This window comes from Dicentrarchus labrax, unplaced genomic scaffold (genome assembly GCF_905237075.1).
Source record: "Dicentrarchus labrax unplaced genomic scaffold, dlabrax2021, whole genome shotgun sequence".
Taxonomy (NCBI): Eukaryota; Metazoa; Chordata; class Actinopteri; family Moronidae; genus Dicentrarchus; species Dicentrarchus labrax.
The window spans coordinates 32,387,751-32,405,727 of record NW_026136720.1 but is presented as its reverse complement, the minus strand read 5'-3'; the positions used below and the strand labels follow the sequence as shown (position 1 = coordinate 32,405,727).

Below are 17,977 nucleotides of genomic sequence, written 5' to 3'. Positions count from 1 at the left end.
AAAATATTACTGAGCAATCCTTTATCTCATAATGTGTCAGTTACCTGGATTGTTTGAAGAAAGCAAAACTGGATCAAGGAGTTGTCCAAGAAGCTGTCTGAGAAGTAGCCATCTCATTTCAATAGGTCTATCCAAAACTGGAATCAGCCACCATCGTTCAATCTGCTGATTTCCAGTGCTTGGGTCAAAGGTAATAAAAGTCATCATTTCTTAAATACTTTTTATTTTATAATCATGACATAACTTTTTTTTATCAAAGATATGTCTTAATTTCATTAATTTTATTTTATTTTTTTACTGGTGGAATTGGACTTCTATAGGACATTGTCAAATAAAGCCACTGCTCTTGTCTGGCCTTTGAGACTGTCGAGGTCAAGCAGCTCTTCTGTAATGTTCATGTTATCATCAACTCCTCCCAAAGAAATGAGTGCCTGGGCAGTGTCAGATGTATCTGTGTATCACTCTTATCTCTTAATGTCTGAAGCAGTGATGGGAATTCCAGGTTCTTTTTAGTGAGCCAGATCATTTGGCTCAGCTCACCAAGAAGAGCCAGCTCTTTCATCTCCCAAATGGCAGTTTATTTTACCACTTATACCTTTTATAATTCAGCCAAATTTGGCGCTATTTTGTATTGTATGTGTACACATATATCACTTAAATTATTCAATACATCCTGTTAAGGGTTTTTACTGCAGTGCGCAGTCATCTACTGCGTATGGAGGATAAGCAGAACATACTCGAATCAGCTTTAGCCTCTTGGCATATTTATTTAACAATAAAGTGCGGACTGATGTGTTGTCATCTCATCAGAATGGCTCACACAGAACAACTGGCGCTCACTGGGAGCGTGACGTCATGTCTTGTATGTACCGTAAACCTTATACAATACAGCAGTACGGCATATCAGTCTACCGTAATACAGGGAGTAAGGGCGCCATCAAATTACAACACTTAAAACATCCTTTGTACTGAAGTATTCAAATAATACATCAATAAATTGCTGTAGATAGTTGTTTTCATTCCATTTAGAGACCCTTGTAACCACCCAGTGAATGCACTAACTTGCTTGTAGAACCACTCTGCTACACAAAGCAGAAAGAAACACCTATAAAAACTTAAGCATAGAAATAAAAAAAAACGACAGCTATTGACATTTTCAGTTTTTATTTAAGCACACACCCCTAACAAAACAAGAAAAGTACTGAAAGTAAGTATATGAAATACAGGACTCAAGTAAATGTGCATTGTTAATGTCCACCACTGACATCTGGGCAAATAAAACCAACTGCATGCATGGAGCACCAATAGCATGAAGATCATCAGATCATTCTGCCTTAATACACTTATTAATAAGACACCCTGGCTGCAGAGAGATGCAGTCTACGACAACAGTAGTTGGTGAGTGCTTATATTATTTCACAATATAATTTTGAACGAATAAGGAACAGCACCGTTTAGTTCAGCCTAAAACCTGAGAGCACATTTCCTGCCCTTCCGGGGTTTTCCTGTGACAATATATCTACACTGAAGACAATAGGAGCTTAACAGCCTAAACTAAATTAAAGATTTAACATTTAGATTTAGATTTAAATTTAAATTCAACATTTAGATTTAGCATATAGATTTAACATTTAACATTTAGGTGTAACATTTATTATTTGGATTTAACTATTTAAAATATCTCTAAGTTGACAAACATTGTTGTAAATGTGCAAAAAAGTGACCCTCAAAAATTCCTACCAGTTTTTTAAACATTGTTTGAAGCTAAATGTGACAAAATGTTGCTGTTATTCTCAGCGTGAGCCGCTTTACAAACGGCACCCCATAGCTCACGACATTAAAAAACACGCATTAAATAGTGCTGCGTAAACGCACGTGCCCCTTGACTGACGTAGGACACAATAGAATTGTCACGAATATCGATACAATGCCAATAATCAGACTTTAACAGAAGAATTCATCAATAATGACAGTCAATAGTCATTAATTGAGCAAGATATATAATGGATGAATGAATTTTCCATTTATAGAGTTACAGAGTTACGGAGTCTCCCCCAGCATGAAGCTTGGTAATTCACAGCATAAACTTTGTGTGAATCTCTATAAAAAATATCAGCAGGGAAAAATATGGAGACATCTGCACCAGCTGGCTTAATATATTAACCTCACCTTATAAGTTTCATGTTCATCTTGCAAACATTTAACAAACAATAACTACGTTAGCATCACTTTGGCTCCTGTAGCTAACAACGGTTAGCATGTGCTAACGGTACACGAACAATGAATAACAAGCATACATCCTTAAAAAGACTAAGTTACTTCCTCTGCCGTCTCTCCACAGCCAGTTGGTACAATCCCTCTTTCAGGAACAGTCTTTCAGCCAGTCCAGTGTACTGACCGAGGTTGTGAACACAGTCCGACACGAAGTGGTTCACACACTTCCGGTTTTTCTGATGGACATTGCCTTCAAAAATAAAAATAAATCCAGTGGCTCATACCTATGTAAATTTGTGTTGGGCTGTGCCGCCAATGACTGAACAGTTTGTCTGCTGAAGCCTTTGCCCAGTCATTAGGCTGGCAGGCGGCAGGCCTGAGACTTTAATGGATAAAACTATCAAAAGTTCCCAGTTACCTTTTCCTTATAGGCTTGGTTTATTCTCTCATTTTGGCACTCCCTCACTCTCTCTATTTCTGTTCCCTTCCCCTATCATCCAGGGCCCTATCCCTTCATCCTACCTGTTTGTACTGCTAGTTTCGTCAGCTCAACTTATTGTCCTGCCCTCTCTCCCTGTCTGAGTTGCTGTTCCGACAATATCTCCCTCCAGGGAGCGACCCCAAAAGGGTATGCAGGTGGCAATACTAGATCAGTATCTTTATAAATCAGTACCTTTATAAATCAAGACCTTTATAAATCAGGACCTTTCTGATGTGAAATGAGCAGCAGTAAAGCAGAAGAAATTCAATTCACAACCCAAAAAATGCTCTTTTCTTTATATATATATATATATATACACTCCTGAACAAAATCTTAAGACCGGGAGAAAAATAGTATTCGCATTTCGCATTGGTGGAACATAACCAGGTTGTAAGTAGAGCTTCAAAATGCCAAAAGAAGAAACAGGAGCAAGAGACAAAACAATAGAGGAGGCCATTTATTGAAAATTGCATTTAAACTCAAACAGGCTGTTCATCAGCTGATCCAAAGTTTAAGACCATAGCCTTAAAAAGTCCAAATTTGTGCAAAAATCTTGCTTTCGTGGCATTTTCTATCAGGCATTCACACTGTCATGACCACCTGATGACAAAGGCAAAAAGGCTTTCTGTCTTTGAACGTGGCAGGATGTTGAGCTGCACAAGCAAGGCCTCTCGGAACGCACCATCGCTGCCGAGGTTGGACGAAAATTTCTTAAAAGGTCCTGAAGGTTATGGGACAAAAATGTCAAGTGGTAGACACAAAAAAATTTCACCTGCGCCGAGCCAGAGGATCCAATGGGCTGTCCGTGAATACACAGGCCGATCCTCGATCCAAATTAAGACCCTTGACTGATGCTGACTGTAGCGCAATAACCATCAGACAACGTCTGCGACAGAAGGGCTTTAAGAGCAAAAAACGTCTTCAAAGGCCACTTCTCCTCCCACACCACAAACGTGCCCGTTTGCACTTTGCAAGGGAGCACCAAACATGGGACATTGAAAGGTGGAAGAAAGTTTTATTCTCTGATGAGAAAATGTTTTACCTTGACGGTCCTGATGGCTTCCAACGTTACTGGTATGACAAGGAGATCCCACTGGAGATGTTTTCTAGGCGGCACAGTGGAGGAAGCTCCATCATGATCTGGGGTGCTTTTTCCTTCAATGGAACAATGGAGCTTCAGGTTGTGCAGGGGCGTCAAACCGCAGCTGGCTATGTGGAGATGTTGCAGCGGGCATCCCTCTTGACTGAGAGCCCTCGACTTTGTGGTGATCTACTGGGTCTTTCAGCAGGACAACGCTGCAGTTCACAACGCCCGCCTGACGAAGGACTTCGAATAACGTTGCTCTATTAGGCCGTCCTGCGTGTTCCCCTTATCTAAATCCCATTGAGAACGTTTGGGGATGGATGGCAAGGGAAGTTTACAAAAACAGAGATCAGTTCCAGACCATGGATGCCCTTTGTGAAGCCATCTTCACCACATGGAGCAACATTCCCGACATCCTCCTGGAAACACTCGCATCAAGCATGTCAACGAATTTTTGAAGTTATCAACAACAACGGCGGGGCTTCATTAGTAGTACGGTCAGAGGACTCAATATGTCCACCAGTTAAAGGCTATATTTTCTAAAAGGAAATATTTATCAACATGGTATTTTGGGGTATTATTTAAATGTTTTAAACAACTGTAATAAACAAATCATAGCCACCAGTGAACATTACTAATACATTTTCTCTGTCATTCTTTCATTGTACATATATTCTGTGTTTTAGGCAGAGAGCCATTGTGGATTACCTCTTTACCAATCCAGAGCAAATCTGTTGGGTTCTCAATGGCTATGATGAGTTTCACAGAAAACTCACCAGACAAAAGAAAGAGCAGAGAGAGCTATTGGACCCAGAAAAGCCTCTGCCTGTCGCAGACCTCATCTCTGCGTTGTTAAATCGCCAGCTTCTTCCAGGATGTACTGTGGTGGTCACCTGTCGTGCTCGAGATGTCATTGATTTGGAAGGCTTATCAGATAAAGTGGGGTAGCTGCTGGGGTGGGACTGCCATGAGATCAAGGAGTATGTGCACAACTTCTTTGTAAAAGGTGAAAACGTGCCTTTTATACTTACAGTGTGATATTTGTTATTCTGCATAGAGTTAGCTCTCCATTCACTTGGCAATAGACCAATAGACCCTTTCACAGCAGCCATTTTGACAAGCCACAAGGGGTAAACACAGGTTTTTACCAATGATACTAATTAAGCTTCCATGAGTATACGGAACAGATAATATACTTTTTACAAATACGAGTACCATCAGAGTAAAATGCATCAGTATCTGTACTCGTAAACAGCTTTTATATATATATATATATATATATATAAAACATGTTCTGTAAATAGTTCTTACTCTTGTGATCAAAAACATTGCTCTGAAGCTGTTCTGGCTGTTCTGTTATAAATACAGCAACATCTGATCAACCCAACAGATACAGATACAGATAATGGCATACTTCTCATCCCTAGACAACATGCACGAAAGCAGTCCACTGACTCTGTTTGACCTGAATAGAACAGAACCTTATGCATGATTGTGCAGGATCCTGTGTTTTTGGAGCTTGAACCATATTTCAAGGAAATCTTTCTGATTTTGACCATGCAAGTCACTCAGTAAATGTATTTGCTAGTGGACCCCTTTAAGACTCCAGGGGGTAGAAGATTCATCTTTAGATCTTTTGCATAATTATAGTGTAATTGTAGTTAGGTTATCAGAATGCAAAAAAGCTAGCTCTGAAGCAATTCATTTGGTCATGAAATGGAATTTCCTCATGTGCATTTTGAAATTGACCTTGCACACCCATGTGTGTTTTCATTTATTCCAGCTAACCTCTGCTCAGCTTGAAGTTGGGCTGAGCTTTGCTGGGTATTACATAAGATCACTGAACTTCATGCAATAACGAGAATCATAACAGTTGCAACAAAACTAACAGGAGAGCCAGAGTGATATCAATCAACCTCAGTCTGAACTCACCCACAAGTCTACACAGGCAAAATTAGGGGAAAATACTGTGTGGGTCTACCTTACGTTTTTGTGGTTTTAAACTATTTTATGTCTCAACTGCAAAGGTAACTCAGCCAGTGGATCTCTTGGAGTGCAGGCAGCGGACCTCCTTCTTATCACGCGACACTTCCTTGCCATGTCATCCCTCCCTGCACTCTGCAACATCTGCTGCATCTGCCTGGAGCATTTACTGGGAGGGAGAGTCACAGGTGAAAAAGTGAGAGAAAAAGAAGAAAAAATGAGTACAGGTGGCAGGAGGAAGAGGAGAAGAGGACAGTAAAGGAGGGAATCATGCACAAACTGTACATCAAGGAGGAAGAAGAGGGAGTGAAGATGGAACAAATGGTAGAACCCAGCTACTTGCTACACAAGCCCAAATACCCTCCACCCTTACACAGGTCTACCTCACTGTTATTGGTGCATTCCCTTAGCCGTGACCCTGACGAAAGAGGAAGCAATGACATGCCAAAGACACCGCCACAGAGGTGAAGGCTGAGTAGAGTACCAAACACAGCACCATTTCACACCACTGACACAACTGTGATGGGCTAGTGTTATGGTTGAACCCAGGAACAGACACACAGACAGGATAAGGGTTTTAAGGGGCTTTATTTAACACACACTGGGGGAAATGAGGGGTGGCCTCGGCAGGAATGGGCAGGAGAAACGGCAGGGAGAGCGGAGACACGGAAGCACTAGAGAGCCGACTCTGGGAACCGAACAGCACGGGAGGCTGGTGAACTGGCAGAGAGACCGAAGACATGGAGGCACTGGAAAGCTGACTCTGGAACCTGAACTGCACGGGAAGGATCTCTGGAACTCTGGAGATATGGAGATCTGACGGGAGAGCAGGTACAGGAAGGAGCAAGCTACTCACTGAGAGGAGGCACAAGAGTACCACCAAGTCTGCTAAAAAACAATCTGGCGCCGAAAGAAAGGAAGACCGGGGTTCTTGAGGGCTGAGACTAATGAGTAGATGAAGAGCAGGTGAGACAACGCACAGGTGAGGTGAATGGAGACCGCACCTTCATTAGACACACACACAGTGAAGGAGGAGGAGCAAAGGGAGCAGGAGAGGAGCAGAGCCATGACAACGACATTCATAACATATAGTTTTACTTTCAGTACAGTTTGATTGTACTGAATTCAGAGGACTCCTAGCTGTTCAATGCAGTTTACTATTTTACTCAAAGGGAGAAGTGAAACCCTCTCAAAGGAGTTGTAAGGCGTTTCAATTTAGTTTCACATGACCAATGAGGACCAATTGATTAAATACAAATGAATGAATTTGTTTTCCGACATGATCAGTGCTGTCAAGGTGTTCAGTGCAAAACTGTCATTGTACATTCAGCAAGTGAAAAACAAAAGATTTCAGCACTTGTCTCAAAGATGCTTGACAGTCACACAGGTGCAGCCAGCGTTTTAAATGTATCCAAGTATTGTGACCTCTTATCAAGGCTTGGACATAAGTTTGCTGACAGATTCAGTGACTTTGAGAAACTTGAGCCCTGTGTGACATTTATGGCCAACCCTTTCATGGATGTGGACATAAGTGAGATTTCACGACAGATGGCTGAACTTTTCTGTGTTGATCCTGTGGAAATGGAAAAGGAGGTTATAAACTTCAAAATAATGTGCAGTTGAAGTCTCAGCAGCATTCACAGCATTTCTGGAGCTTGGTAGAGCCAGATAACAATGAAAATCTTCACCAAGCAGCTATGAAAATGTCTGCTTAGTTTGGGTCTACATACCTCTGTGAGTCAGCTTTTTCTGACATGAATGTCCTGAAATCAAAGCTCAGAACAAGACTGACAGATTAACATTTAAATGACTCCATAAGAGTGAACTTAAGTGGATACACACCAGCATACCCCTCTCTTGTTGACTCCTTGCAGTGTCAGTCATCTCCCTCGCTAAGACAGACTGAACTTCTGAACACATTCACACTCTCTCACACACACACACACACACACACCTTCACTGCTCAATATTGAACTGAACTGAACTGAATGATTTTTATTGTGAATGCAATTTTTGTTCTTTATGTGGTTCTTTATGTGGATTTCGCCATTTAGAATATACTGATATATTGAGGATTTAAAAGGTTGTGTTGGGTAAAGTTTTTGATTCTTGGTTTGTAGAAATTGTAAGTGATCCATAATAACATTTCATTTTCAGATGTCTTGGTGCATGTAGATAGTTTTGTGAAGAGTGACACAGTGACATGGACATATATAACAATGATAAGTGAATAAGTAGCAATATCTGTATTTGTAGTAATAATAATAATAATAATAATAATAATGATGATGATGATGATGATAATAATAAGAATATTTTTGTGATATTTTAATACAGAATGTGAGATGTGGACAGTAACATATTGTAAATGTTCCGGAAAAGAAAGCTTATTGAGTTTGTTCGAAATGAGAATAAATGTTACAAAACATGAGTAGCTCTCTGCCATTTTTATTTTGTAAAAGTAGCTCTCAGAGGAAAAAAGGTTGGAGACCCCTGCAATACAGCAAGTGAAAGTATGCAAGTATAATCTGGAAAAAGTATTTAAGGTATAGAAATGAAAGTAGTCTCTAATCAGAACAATTGCCCCTGTGACTATCACACTATTATATAATTAGATTATCATTACTGATGGATTAATGTCTAAGCAGCATTTTGTTGTTGTAGTTGGTTGAGGTGGAGCTCATTTCAAACTATTTTGTATAAGACTGCAACTTATTTTATATTTTTCATTATGACTTTATCTCCTGATTGTTTTCTCAATTAAATTGATTTAATTTAAATCTAATTTTCTGCCATTTTCTGCACCAAACAATTTATCGATAATAATCAATCAACAATTAAAATAAACGTTAGTTGCAGTACTAGGAAGTACAAGATTTGAGTAAATGTGCTTTGTTACATTCCACTACTGCATCCCATATATCAAAAATCATAACAATAATTATATTCAAGTATGTAAGTAAGTAATTACAAAGTATGTCTTCAGTAATTAGTGTTCAGGGGTACTGTTGCATTATCTGAATTATGATACAAGTTGTACAAGAGTGCTATAGGATTTGACCATATAGAATTACTGTCCATACCAGTAATAACCTAGCTATGGAAAGAGATGATTCGTGTAAGATGAGTAGACTAAAAGACTGTTTGACCCTCCTCCTTAAAAGGAGACCATAAATGTACTAAAGGAGACCACAAATGTGCTGAAGCGGGCTCAAAGCGAACGGTCCAATCACAGCAGTGGTGGCTCAGGGGGTCAGCAGAGAGGGATTAGGGGTGGGACACTTACCAGTGAGACATGACACAGCAGGAGGCCTTCCTATGTATTGCCACATTTAGGGCAGGGGGAATTAATTACATTTCATTTGAAATTACAATTTTGACTTCCAACGATTATGGAAACAGTTTTTATCTCAGCTTGATAATTGAGATAAAAAAAAATTATTGTGCTGCATCCGTTTCGCTATGCTGCTCTTATTTTGTCTTGTGTTAGAAATCCAGCACACCCCTCCCTAAAAGCCCAAACTCACTTTCAGGTTACTCACTCGCATGTTTAGTTCAGCTTGAGCCAAGACAATTTATTTTTCAGTTGAATTGAAATCCACTGTTAAAAGGACACTTTTTTAAAAGTTTAGTGAATGATGTTTCCAAAGTCAATTAGTAACTGTGTTAAAAATCACCATGTTGACCAAATTAGCCACATATTTTCCTTGTAGAGGGAATGCTGCTATGTCACCAGTCAACTGGGTGCTCAAATATAAGAAAACCCAGTGTGTGTGTGTGTGTGTGTGTGTGTCATTTAATTAATACCTTTTATTTTACTGTAAAAGCTATAAAACCCTGTTTACACCCCTATAAATATGCAAGTTAAATGAATGTAGTGGAGACACATGCCATATATAACTGGCACATCCGATGTTTGAGTCTGTCTGGGTTTTTTTTTAAATTGTCATACCCTGTATATGCTAAAATTGCAACCATGGCAGTGCAGGGATTTTCACTAATCAATCAGGCTGTCAAAAGCAGTTAAAACTGCAGTCAGCTGGCTTGTATCCTACTACTGTGGCAGTTCATTACAAGGTTTGTGTCATAGTGATCCCACAGCTGTGAAACTAGCGGGCTCCGTATGGCAGCTCTGAAAGCATCATGTTACAACATCCATAGAAATAACAACATCTCTCTGATGATCACCAAGCAGGTGGTGTGAGTTATTCTCATCTGGCAGGAGAGGCTAGGAAGTGTCCTCTATACAGCAATATAACTTAGTCCAATAAATATTGACTTTGCTCTGTCCTCTTCCTTATTGCTCTCTCAGATTCAGTCTGAAAACTCGCTGAATGACAAAGTCAGACCAGAGGACAGTTTTTACTGACTCCCTGTACCTGTATGTATGTGGCCTGGCTTCCCCACACTGCACTCCAGATCAATTAGCCAGGACATCTGGCGGAACAGGAGGCCAAAATTGGGTCCAAAAACGAAAAGCCCTCGTTCTGAAACTGCTAAAAAAACCTGTGTCACAGCAACACTGACTGGACCAAAGGTAGAAAATGAGCTGAAGTGAATTCTGATAAACAGATGTATAATTTACATATAATTGTCTTCTCCCTGTTTTTTTCTTTACTGATTCTACCTTCTTACATCTTGTCTGATATTGGAGCTTTGCCATTGTGTCCAAGAAAGCCAGGACCACCAACTGGCTGAGCAGGTTGTGCATACGAGACCCAACCTGGAGCTGCGTAACATCCGGCTATTACCTAATGATATAGATGCTCTGGCTTTTCTAGTTAACTCAGTAAGTGATAGTGGTATTGGGCTGGACTTTGGAGCATGCTCAATGGAGCTGGAGTGTTTAGATGACCTTCCCAGGTGTCAGTACGTTCACTACCTCTGGTAAGTCCACACAAGTTATCCATGTAAAGTGCAAAACACATTCAAAATGCAAAGGAACAATTTTTATGTTGAGTGGGGAGGGACGCTTGAATTTTATAAAATGTCATGAAGCTGCAATTACATGACTCTGCTGAATTGTCCGCTCTCTCTCCACTTCGAGGATGGGCAACTGGAACAGTGATGGAGCGTCAGTCAGATATAGAAGTTTACCCCCAGTAACACAAACAAGAGTGAGCGAGATGTGTTGCCGGCCCACATCGTCCTCCTCAAGATCCTCAATACCAGTTCAACTACCAGTTCAACTGTTAATTGAGCTGTGTAGCTTTATCGGGTTTTATTGTAAAAATGTTTGCACTTTTTGTCTCCTTCACGCTTGGAAGGGGAGTGTGAAACAAGGGAGTAACGACACCTCAAGATGCCACTAAATCCTACACACTGGTCCTTTAAACTGCTGTATTGTCCAACTGGCATTAATATTATACTAGTGGAAGGCTATATAGTATACTACTATGTAGATTATAATGAATATGCTAACATTATATAATACCTACTGTATAAACATATTTCACACATTATTGTTATAAATGTTGTTCTGTGATCTCTTTTACATAAAGTGAGGGGTGGTGGCTGCTGGAAAAAAAAAAACCTAGAGGAAACACTGAACGCAGTTGCTGACATTCCTCAGCTTATTGGCCACCTGTTGCACATTGCTGTGAAACTGACATAGGCTCTCTGTTTGCTGCTGTGTCCCAGACGTTGGCTCAGTGTTTCTGTAACATGCTGCCTGGACTCAAGGGCAAAAAGACGACAAGGATATTGTTATTAAACCATCTCAAAAGAAAATTAACTCCCACACAGAGTGAATACTTGCATATAATTTAATAGGACCTTCCTAAGATAAGATCAACTCACACATAAAATAATAAACAAGTGAAGCCAGAAGGTGTCAAAAACAAAACTGGGGACACAGACTATTTATGTGAAAAACAAACAGAAGCTTTTGTTCATAAGCTTGGTGAAAGCGTGGTATTCTGCACACTAGACACTTACCAACATTAGGTTTCATTATGAATTTTTTTTTGTTTGTTTGTTTACTTTCAGTTTTCGCAGCCGCAAGTATGGCGACAAGTTTGCTGAGAAGTTGTCCTCCATTTTGCCAAAATTCACAACCCTGAGAAAGCTAGAGTGAGAACCTATTTTTTTTTTTTTTCTTTCTCCTTTCTATTTTCTGTCCGTCGCTTTCTTGAATTCATATCTGGCCTATCAGGAGTGGTGTAGTCTAAATGTTGTTTCCCTTCCTCAGACTATACTCACAGATCAGTGTAATTCAATTTGAAATACTGTAATGGCCCTTAACACCCCTACTGCAATGATTGACTGATTTTCTCTTTTGTCCTCTCAAGGTTTTGTGGTGCCAGTCTCACTGCCCCAGGAGCAGCTAGTTTGGCCTCTGCTCTACAGAACTGTCCAGACGTCACGACTGAGTAGGGTTGCTGACACCTGATACCTAACATAGTATAATGCTGAAATATATTGGATTCTGGTCTGAAAATTGACACCAAGGATCTGTTTTTACATTGCAGACTGAGTGACAATCTGAAAGATGCAGGGATCGAACACATAGCTGATGTTTTTACCAAACTACCCAGACTGGTCTCGGTGCTGTGAGTACATGCTGCTAATGAGAAGCTTTTTTTTAAAATAACCTCAATATCTCAAGATTTTGCTGATTTTTTGTATTTTTACTATATTATTATATTATCATAGTATATTATGAGTACTACGTGTGTGTGTGTGTGTGCACGCGCGCCACCTTGCAGGCTGGGTCGAAACAGCTCTCTGAAAGCAGTGGACTATCTCATCGGGAAGTTGTCTTCATGTTTGAACATCGAGCAAATTCACACAGATTATGAGTGCACACACACACACACTCACACACACACAGTCACACACCAACTAAGTTACAGGCATCGATATTTTTACATGATTTAACACAGAGGCCATACAGCCATACATCGCCACAGGCTCTTTGTTATGGAATCGATGTCAATTTGGGGTTTATTTTCCGCTCACTGTCATTCTTTTAGCATTTGACTGCAATGTATGGACTGCACACATCAGCTTGGTCAGCATTTTCTGCATCCAAAGTATTTTCTCAGTCATATGTAACCTTCAGACTTACTTCATAAACCTCCAAGGCACTAAATAAAAGTTTTAGGTTATTTGAAAAAGTAAGCGAGTAAACATTGTTGTACAATGTAGATTTGTATCTTTGTGCAGTGGGATGAAGGAAATTACGGTAACTTTCTCCCAAAACTTCGATTTGAACAGGTGAGTTAAATGGTTGGATAAACATTATGAGTAAATACAAGTAATTTAGCATACGGTGTCTATGAATAACATTGTCATCAAATGAACTCTGCACATACTGACCATTTATATTCCTGAATTCCCCTCTGCAGCCATAAGTCTGAACCTACAATCAGGTAAGACAATGACACTCTTATCAAATGTTGATCACCTTCCAGAGCTTTACTAACATAGCCAGTTTCCTGAACTTTGCTCCTTTGAAGTAAAATGGCTCTTAACAAGGTTCACGTACCAGAAACAGCCTCTGAATGTGTGAACTCAGTCAGTTCAGTTCATGTGCCGATTGACTTGAATTTGATTCAGTTCATGGTTTTCAATTTCGATGTTTAGCACTTTTTTTATTGTTGATAATCCTGTGGTACTATTTGTTCTCCAGCTTGTTGAACCAGAAATGGAGCACACCTGAGATGCAAATACTTGCAGAGTCATTGGCACGTTGCCCTGCCTTGTCTGTCCTGGAGTAAGTGAGCCTTACCAAAGATAGAACCAGTGGTGGAATTAAACTAAGTATACTCAAGTACTGTACTTAATGGTGGGGTAAGCAATTTTGGAGAAATCAAATACCATGACATATGAATACCATCTGTCCGATCCACTCTCTTTCCCATTTACTGAGCCAGAGCTGTGTACAACCACCGATATTCAGTTTGAACAAAAGGTTTATTGGATTAGAATCACATTACTCCACCTTCAAGTATGAATTTCCATTATGTACAACTTTATATTTATACAACAGCTCAGAGGCAAATATTGTACTTTTTACTCCTCTACATCTACGTCAGTCAGCTTTAGTTAGTATTTACTTTTATCCTTCTTGTCCAGTGAAAACCACGTATCTCCAAATTTGGTGCTTGTGAATTTGAATGTTCCTTTATGGGTTGAGAATATGTTCCATCATATTAAGTTACAGTTTTTCTCAGTTGCTTTGGTACATTTCTCGAATCATCCTCAAAATTTGCAAAACAGTAAGTGCATTTCTCAAAAACACCTTGGATTACCTGCCAATGCCACTTTCTTGATCAAAATCCTTAGTTAATCTCTCAAAAGTAAATATCCGTGTCAATGAACATGTCAGTGCCATCAGAATTACAAGTCCTTGTGTCATAGTATAAGGATAAGACAGTCAAATTGCTTAGTCATGTTGTCAATATAACAGTGTACTCTGGAGGGATGTTCTGATGTAAACTATGGCCAAAGTTTTGATGACAATTATTGTAAATTGTAGGTTACACCTTAGTGTATGTGGGAGTTTGATTGCAAGAGACTGGACAAGATTCACATTTAAACTTTTACTGTTTGTACTGTAGTGTGTTGACAGACCATGTCATTGTGGTACAGAAAGGAAAAGACAGCACTGCGTAGCACAAAGAAAAAAAACAAAAAAAACAAAAGTAGAAATGTGAACATAGGACAGTCTCCTTAGGGAAAACTGTACATGCAGTGCTGTAGGAATTACAGTGCAGTCTTCCTACACCTCCTGACGTTCCTGTCGGTTGGGCCACAAATTCTCATCCACATCACAACGAATATCTTCTCTTGCGATGCAGCGTGGAAAAATCTTTTACAGTGTCTTATCCAGCCTCTGCAGGCATCTGCTGTGATGTCATCACACGCTGCATCCATGGCAGCCAGAATGGTCGTCTGTGTATGTGGATGGCGATCATATACTTTCCATCTCCATGCTGAGAAAATTTCCTCAATGGGATTACGGAATGGGGAGTAGGGTGAGAGGAACTCCATCAGCATCCTATTCTGGGCCGCAAACCATTGCCTGATGACGTTGGAGCGATGGAAACTGACATTGTCCCAAACTATCACGTACCTTGGCAGGTCATCTCCAATCTGACCCCTCTCTTCTTCAGGGATGGGATCCCTGTAGAGAGTGTCTAAAAAGGTGACAAGACGCTCTGTATTGTATGGCCCAATAATGAGAATATGCGTTAGCACACCATTCTTAGAGATAGCAGCACCCATGGTTATGTTCCCGCCCCGTTGGCCTGGCACATCAACTGTAGCTCTGTGGCCGATGATATTTCGACCACGCCTTCTGCGTTTCGTTAGGTTGAAGCCAGCCTCATCCATGTAGATGAAGCTGTGCGGTGGTTCACTTGCTTCCAGTTCCATTATACGCTATATCCAGAAGACACAAAATGAGTTTGATGAATTACATGCATTTTCATTTTGGCAAGATACAGTTACATCACATGTATACAGCACATATTGCATCTTCTTTTCTACAGCCATAGCAAATGTGTAAAGGTCACACTTACTGTACTGTATATCACTATACGATGTTGTACTGTTTACTGTGAGGTACAGTTGCTGCATGCTCATACATGTTTTACCTTTACATACTGGTAGCGCAGCACCTTCACTCTTTCACCATTTCTTTCAAATGGAACGGTGTACAGCTGCTTCATATTAATTTGGTGTCTTTTCAGCACGCTGTCAGTGGTTGAGATGCTGACTGTTTGGATGTTATCAAATATGCTGTTGTCCTCTATAATGGCACTCTGTATCTCCCTTAGTCTTATGGCATTGTTATCTACAACCATGGTGCAAATAGCCTCCTCCTGTTCAGGTGTGAAAAGGGGCCCTCTGCCACCCCTGTGAAGTTGTCTTGCAGGCCTATGTGGAAAAAATAATAGGAAAAAAACACAAAATTGAGTAAGATAAAATGTCAGTTTACGTAAAGTATACTTACTGTATATTGTAAAATACAAGTGGAATACTGTAATATTGTATGAAGCATTACAGAAAGTATACAGTATTACAGTACAGTGCCTATTATTAGATTACATACCTGTTCTGTTGACGAAAAGTCTGAATGATTGAGGACACAGTTGTTCTCCCAACATTTGGCTGCACCCTTCGACCAGCCTCGGCCATTGTAAGCCCATGATTGAGAACACGGTCTACAAGTGTGGCTCTTATCTCATCAGGAACGCGCATATGTCCTCGGCTTCTTCTGCCTCTTCCTCTGTTTTGCCTCTTCTTCTTCTCCCTGGCTGTTGACCCTGTCCAATTCTTTGTCCTTCCATTGTCAGAAATTGTAACATTGTGTTGTGCTCCGGTTATATATATACTTGCCAGTTGATTGATTCGTTAGAGAAAGTCAAGATTCACCTGGGAGCATGTATGGATGTACCAAAGCATTTGCAACTTGTTCAAAGAAATGAAAAACTGCTTTTTTGATGTGCACAAGTGACACAATGATTTGAAGATTGAACAGGTAGTTTTGAGAATTTCAATTCTGATCTGAGAAATGTACCAAAGCGACTGAGTACTGTAAATAAACTACTTAAAAACTCTCTTGTATTAGCTGGAAAATGCATCGTCACAAAATGCATTGTGCGGTTTTTCTTAGCTCGTGAAAAATGTTAGAGCTACGTGGTTCTCACAGGACAGAAAAGCTATGAACATATGATCTTAATCTCCCCCAACAGTATATAACGTTGATAGCTCCTTAACCTTAAAGCTTCACCTTAAAGGAAAACTTTGCTGATTTTGGACCAGCTTTGTATGATTACAGTGTTGATTACGTGTTGACTGCACCCAGAGCTTTTGCAAATGTGTCATCTGGTGGACTCTTGCTGGCAAATAAGCTCTTGGTAATGATATAAAGCTGGCTGACATTCGGCAAGGTTTCCCTTGAACTACAACAGTAAAATGTAACAGTAATGCAGACCTCCCTGGGGTCCTAAAAATTGTGCTAGGAGGTCCTCCTATCTGACCCGTAAGCCATGTAAACTATTTGCCATTGCCACACAGTGGCACCTGATACCCAGTGCTCCCACAATCCTCCCTCCTTTTAAAACAGTTTACTCCCTCTCTCAATCCAAGAATTAGTAGAACTATACAGAACATATATATATATATATAAACAATGTTTATTGAATAGAATATTTTATATTGAAGTAAATATTAACAATAACATTTTAGAAAGGGCTCTGCTGCCTGGTAATTAGTCCAGTCCTCACAATATTATATTATATATTAAAATACCAGGTCCTTTTAAACTGGCTAACCCGGATTTCCTTTTATACACAAAAATATTATATATATAGTATATATATATATATATACTATATATGGCTTGACTGAATACTTGATGAATACTTGATGGTTATTGTTTACTGAGAGATGTGGAGCCATATTACAGGCTGCCCAGCGAATCAACATTTTACAGTTTTTCTCAATTGTTTACACACAAATACTGGTACCAATTCTCCTAAACTACAAGCACAATTCCTGCTTTACTCTCAAATTGCAGTTCAAAACACTACACACAATTCTCTGCATTTGGCACAATCATGAAGAAAATATCTTGTTTTCATAAGGAACACACTGTCATTCACAATTCTAAAGTTAATTGCCCTACTATGTACACTGACTCATCACATGGGCAAACACCTGTCACACAGTTTTACAATTAGCAATCAGAGCTTTAACATAAAAGGGCAACAGCTTAGGGTTAGGGTTAACGCGTATACCCTTTCTCCAAGCCATGGAAGACGCATGTGGAGATATAGCAGTTGATGCTTTTCATGGCTGGATATTTGGCTTGGCCAGGGAAAACATTGCAAATATATTTTATTTTTCCCACAAAAACAATGTACACAGTCATTGTTTTTGTGGGAAAAATAAAATATATTTGTTACCGTGTATTTAAGGCCTAAGTCTTTATGATGAATGGAGAAAACGTGTTTTCCATTCATCATAGTGTTTTACATTGAGCACATCAGTGTTCAACTGGTTCTTATAAATGTCTATTCATATGATGGTTTGTGTGTGTCATTTGAAAACAAAATACCATTTTGAGAAGAAATAACATTGTTTTGAATGTAAAGTTTAATTTTGCAGGAGAATTGAGGGGTTTTGCCCATTGTGTGTGTTTTTTGATTTGTGTGTTGAGTTCTGAGAGTATGAGGCATGCTTTCAGAAAATGTGTGTAAACA

At 39.7% G+C, this 17,977-nt stretch overlaps 1 protein-coding gene, 1 long non-coding RNA gene and 1 pseudogene across 3 annotated transcripts; 1 reads left to right on the top strand and 2 right to left on the bottom strand.

Moving 5' to 3' along the window:
• The window catches only part of LOC127352613 (protein NLRC5-like), a 38,074-nt pseudogene that overhangs the window by 3,439 nt on the left and 16,658 nt on the right, over window positions 1-17,977 (top strand).
• On the bottom strand, window positions 6,332-7,651 carry LOC127353494 (uncharacterized). Of its 2 annotated transcripts, none has more exons than XR_007881303.1 (2): window positions 7,605-7,651; window positions 6,332-7,525 (listed from the first exon to the last, which is right to left on the bottom strand). It is a non-coding gene; the product is annotated as an uncharacterized LOC127353494 (long non-coding RNA). The 2 variants fall into 2 exon arrangements; XR_007881304.1 differs by having other exon boundaries at window positions 7,613-7,648.
• LOC127353457 (uncharacterized) lies at window positions 14,102-16,393 on the bottom strand. The gene is made up of 3 exons (XM_051382716.1): window positions 15,823-16,393; window positions 15,365-15,647; window positions 14,102-15,149 (listed from the first exon to the last, which is right to left on the bottom strand). The coding sequence occupies exons 1-3, from the start codon at window positions 15,969-15,971 to the stop codon at window positions 14,472-14,474; spliced, it is 1,110 nt and encodes a 369-aa protein (XP_051238676.1). The 5' UTR covers window positions 15,972-16,393; the 3' UTR covers window positions 14,102-14,471.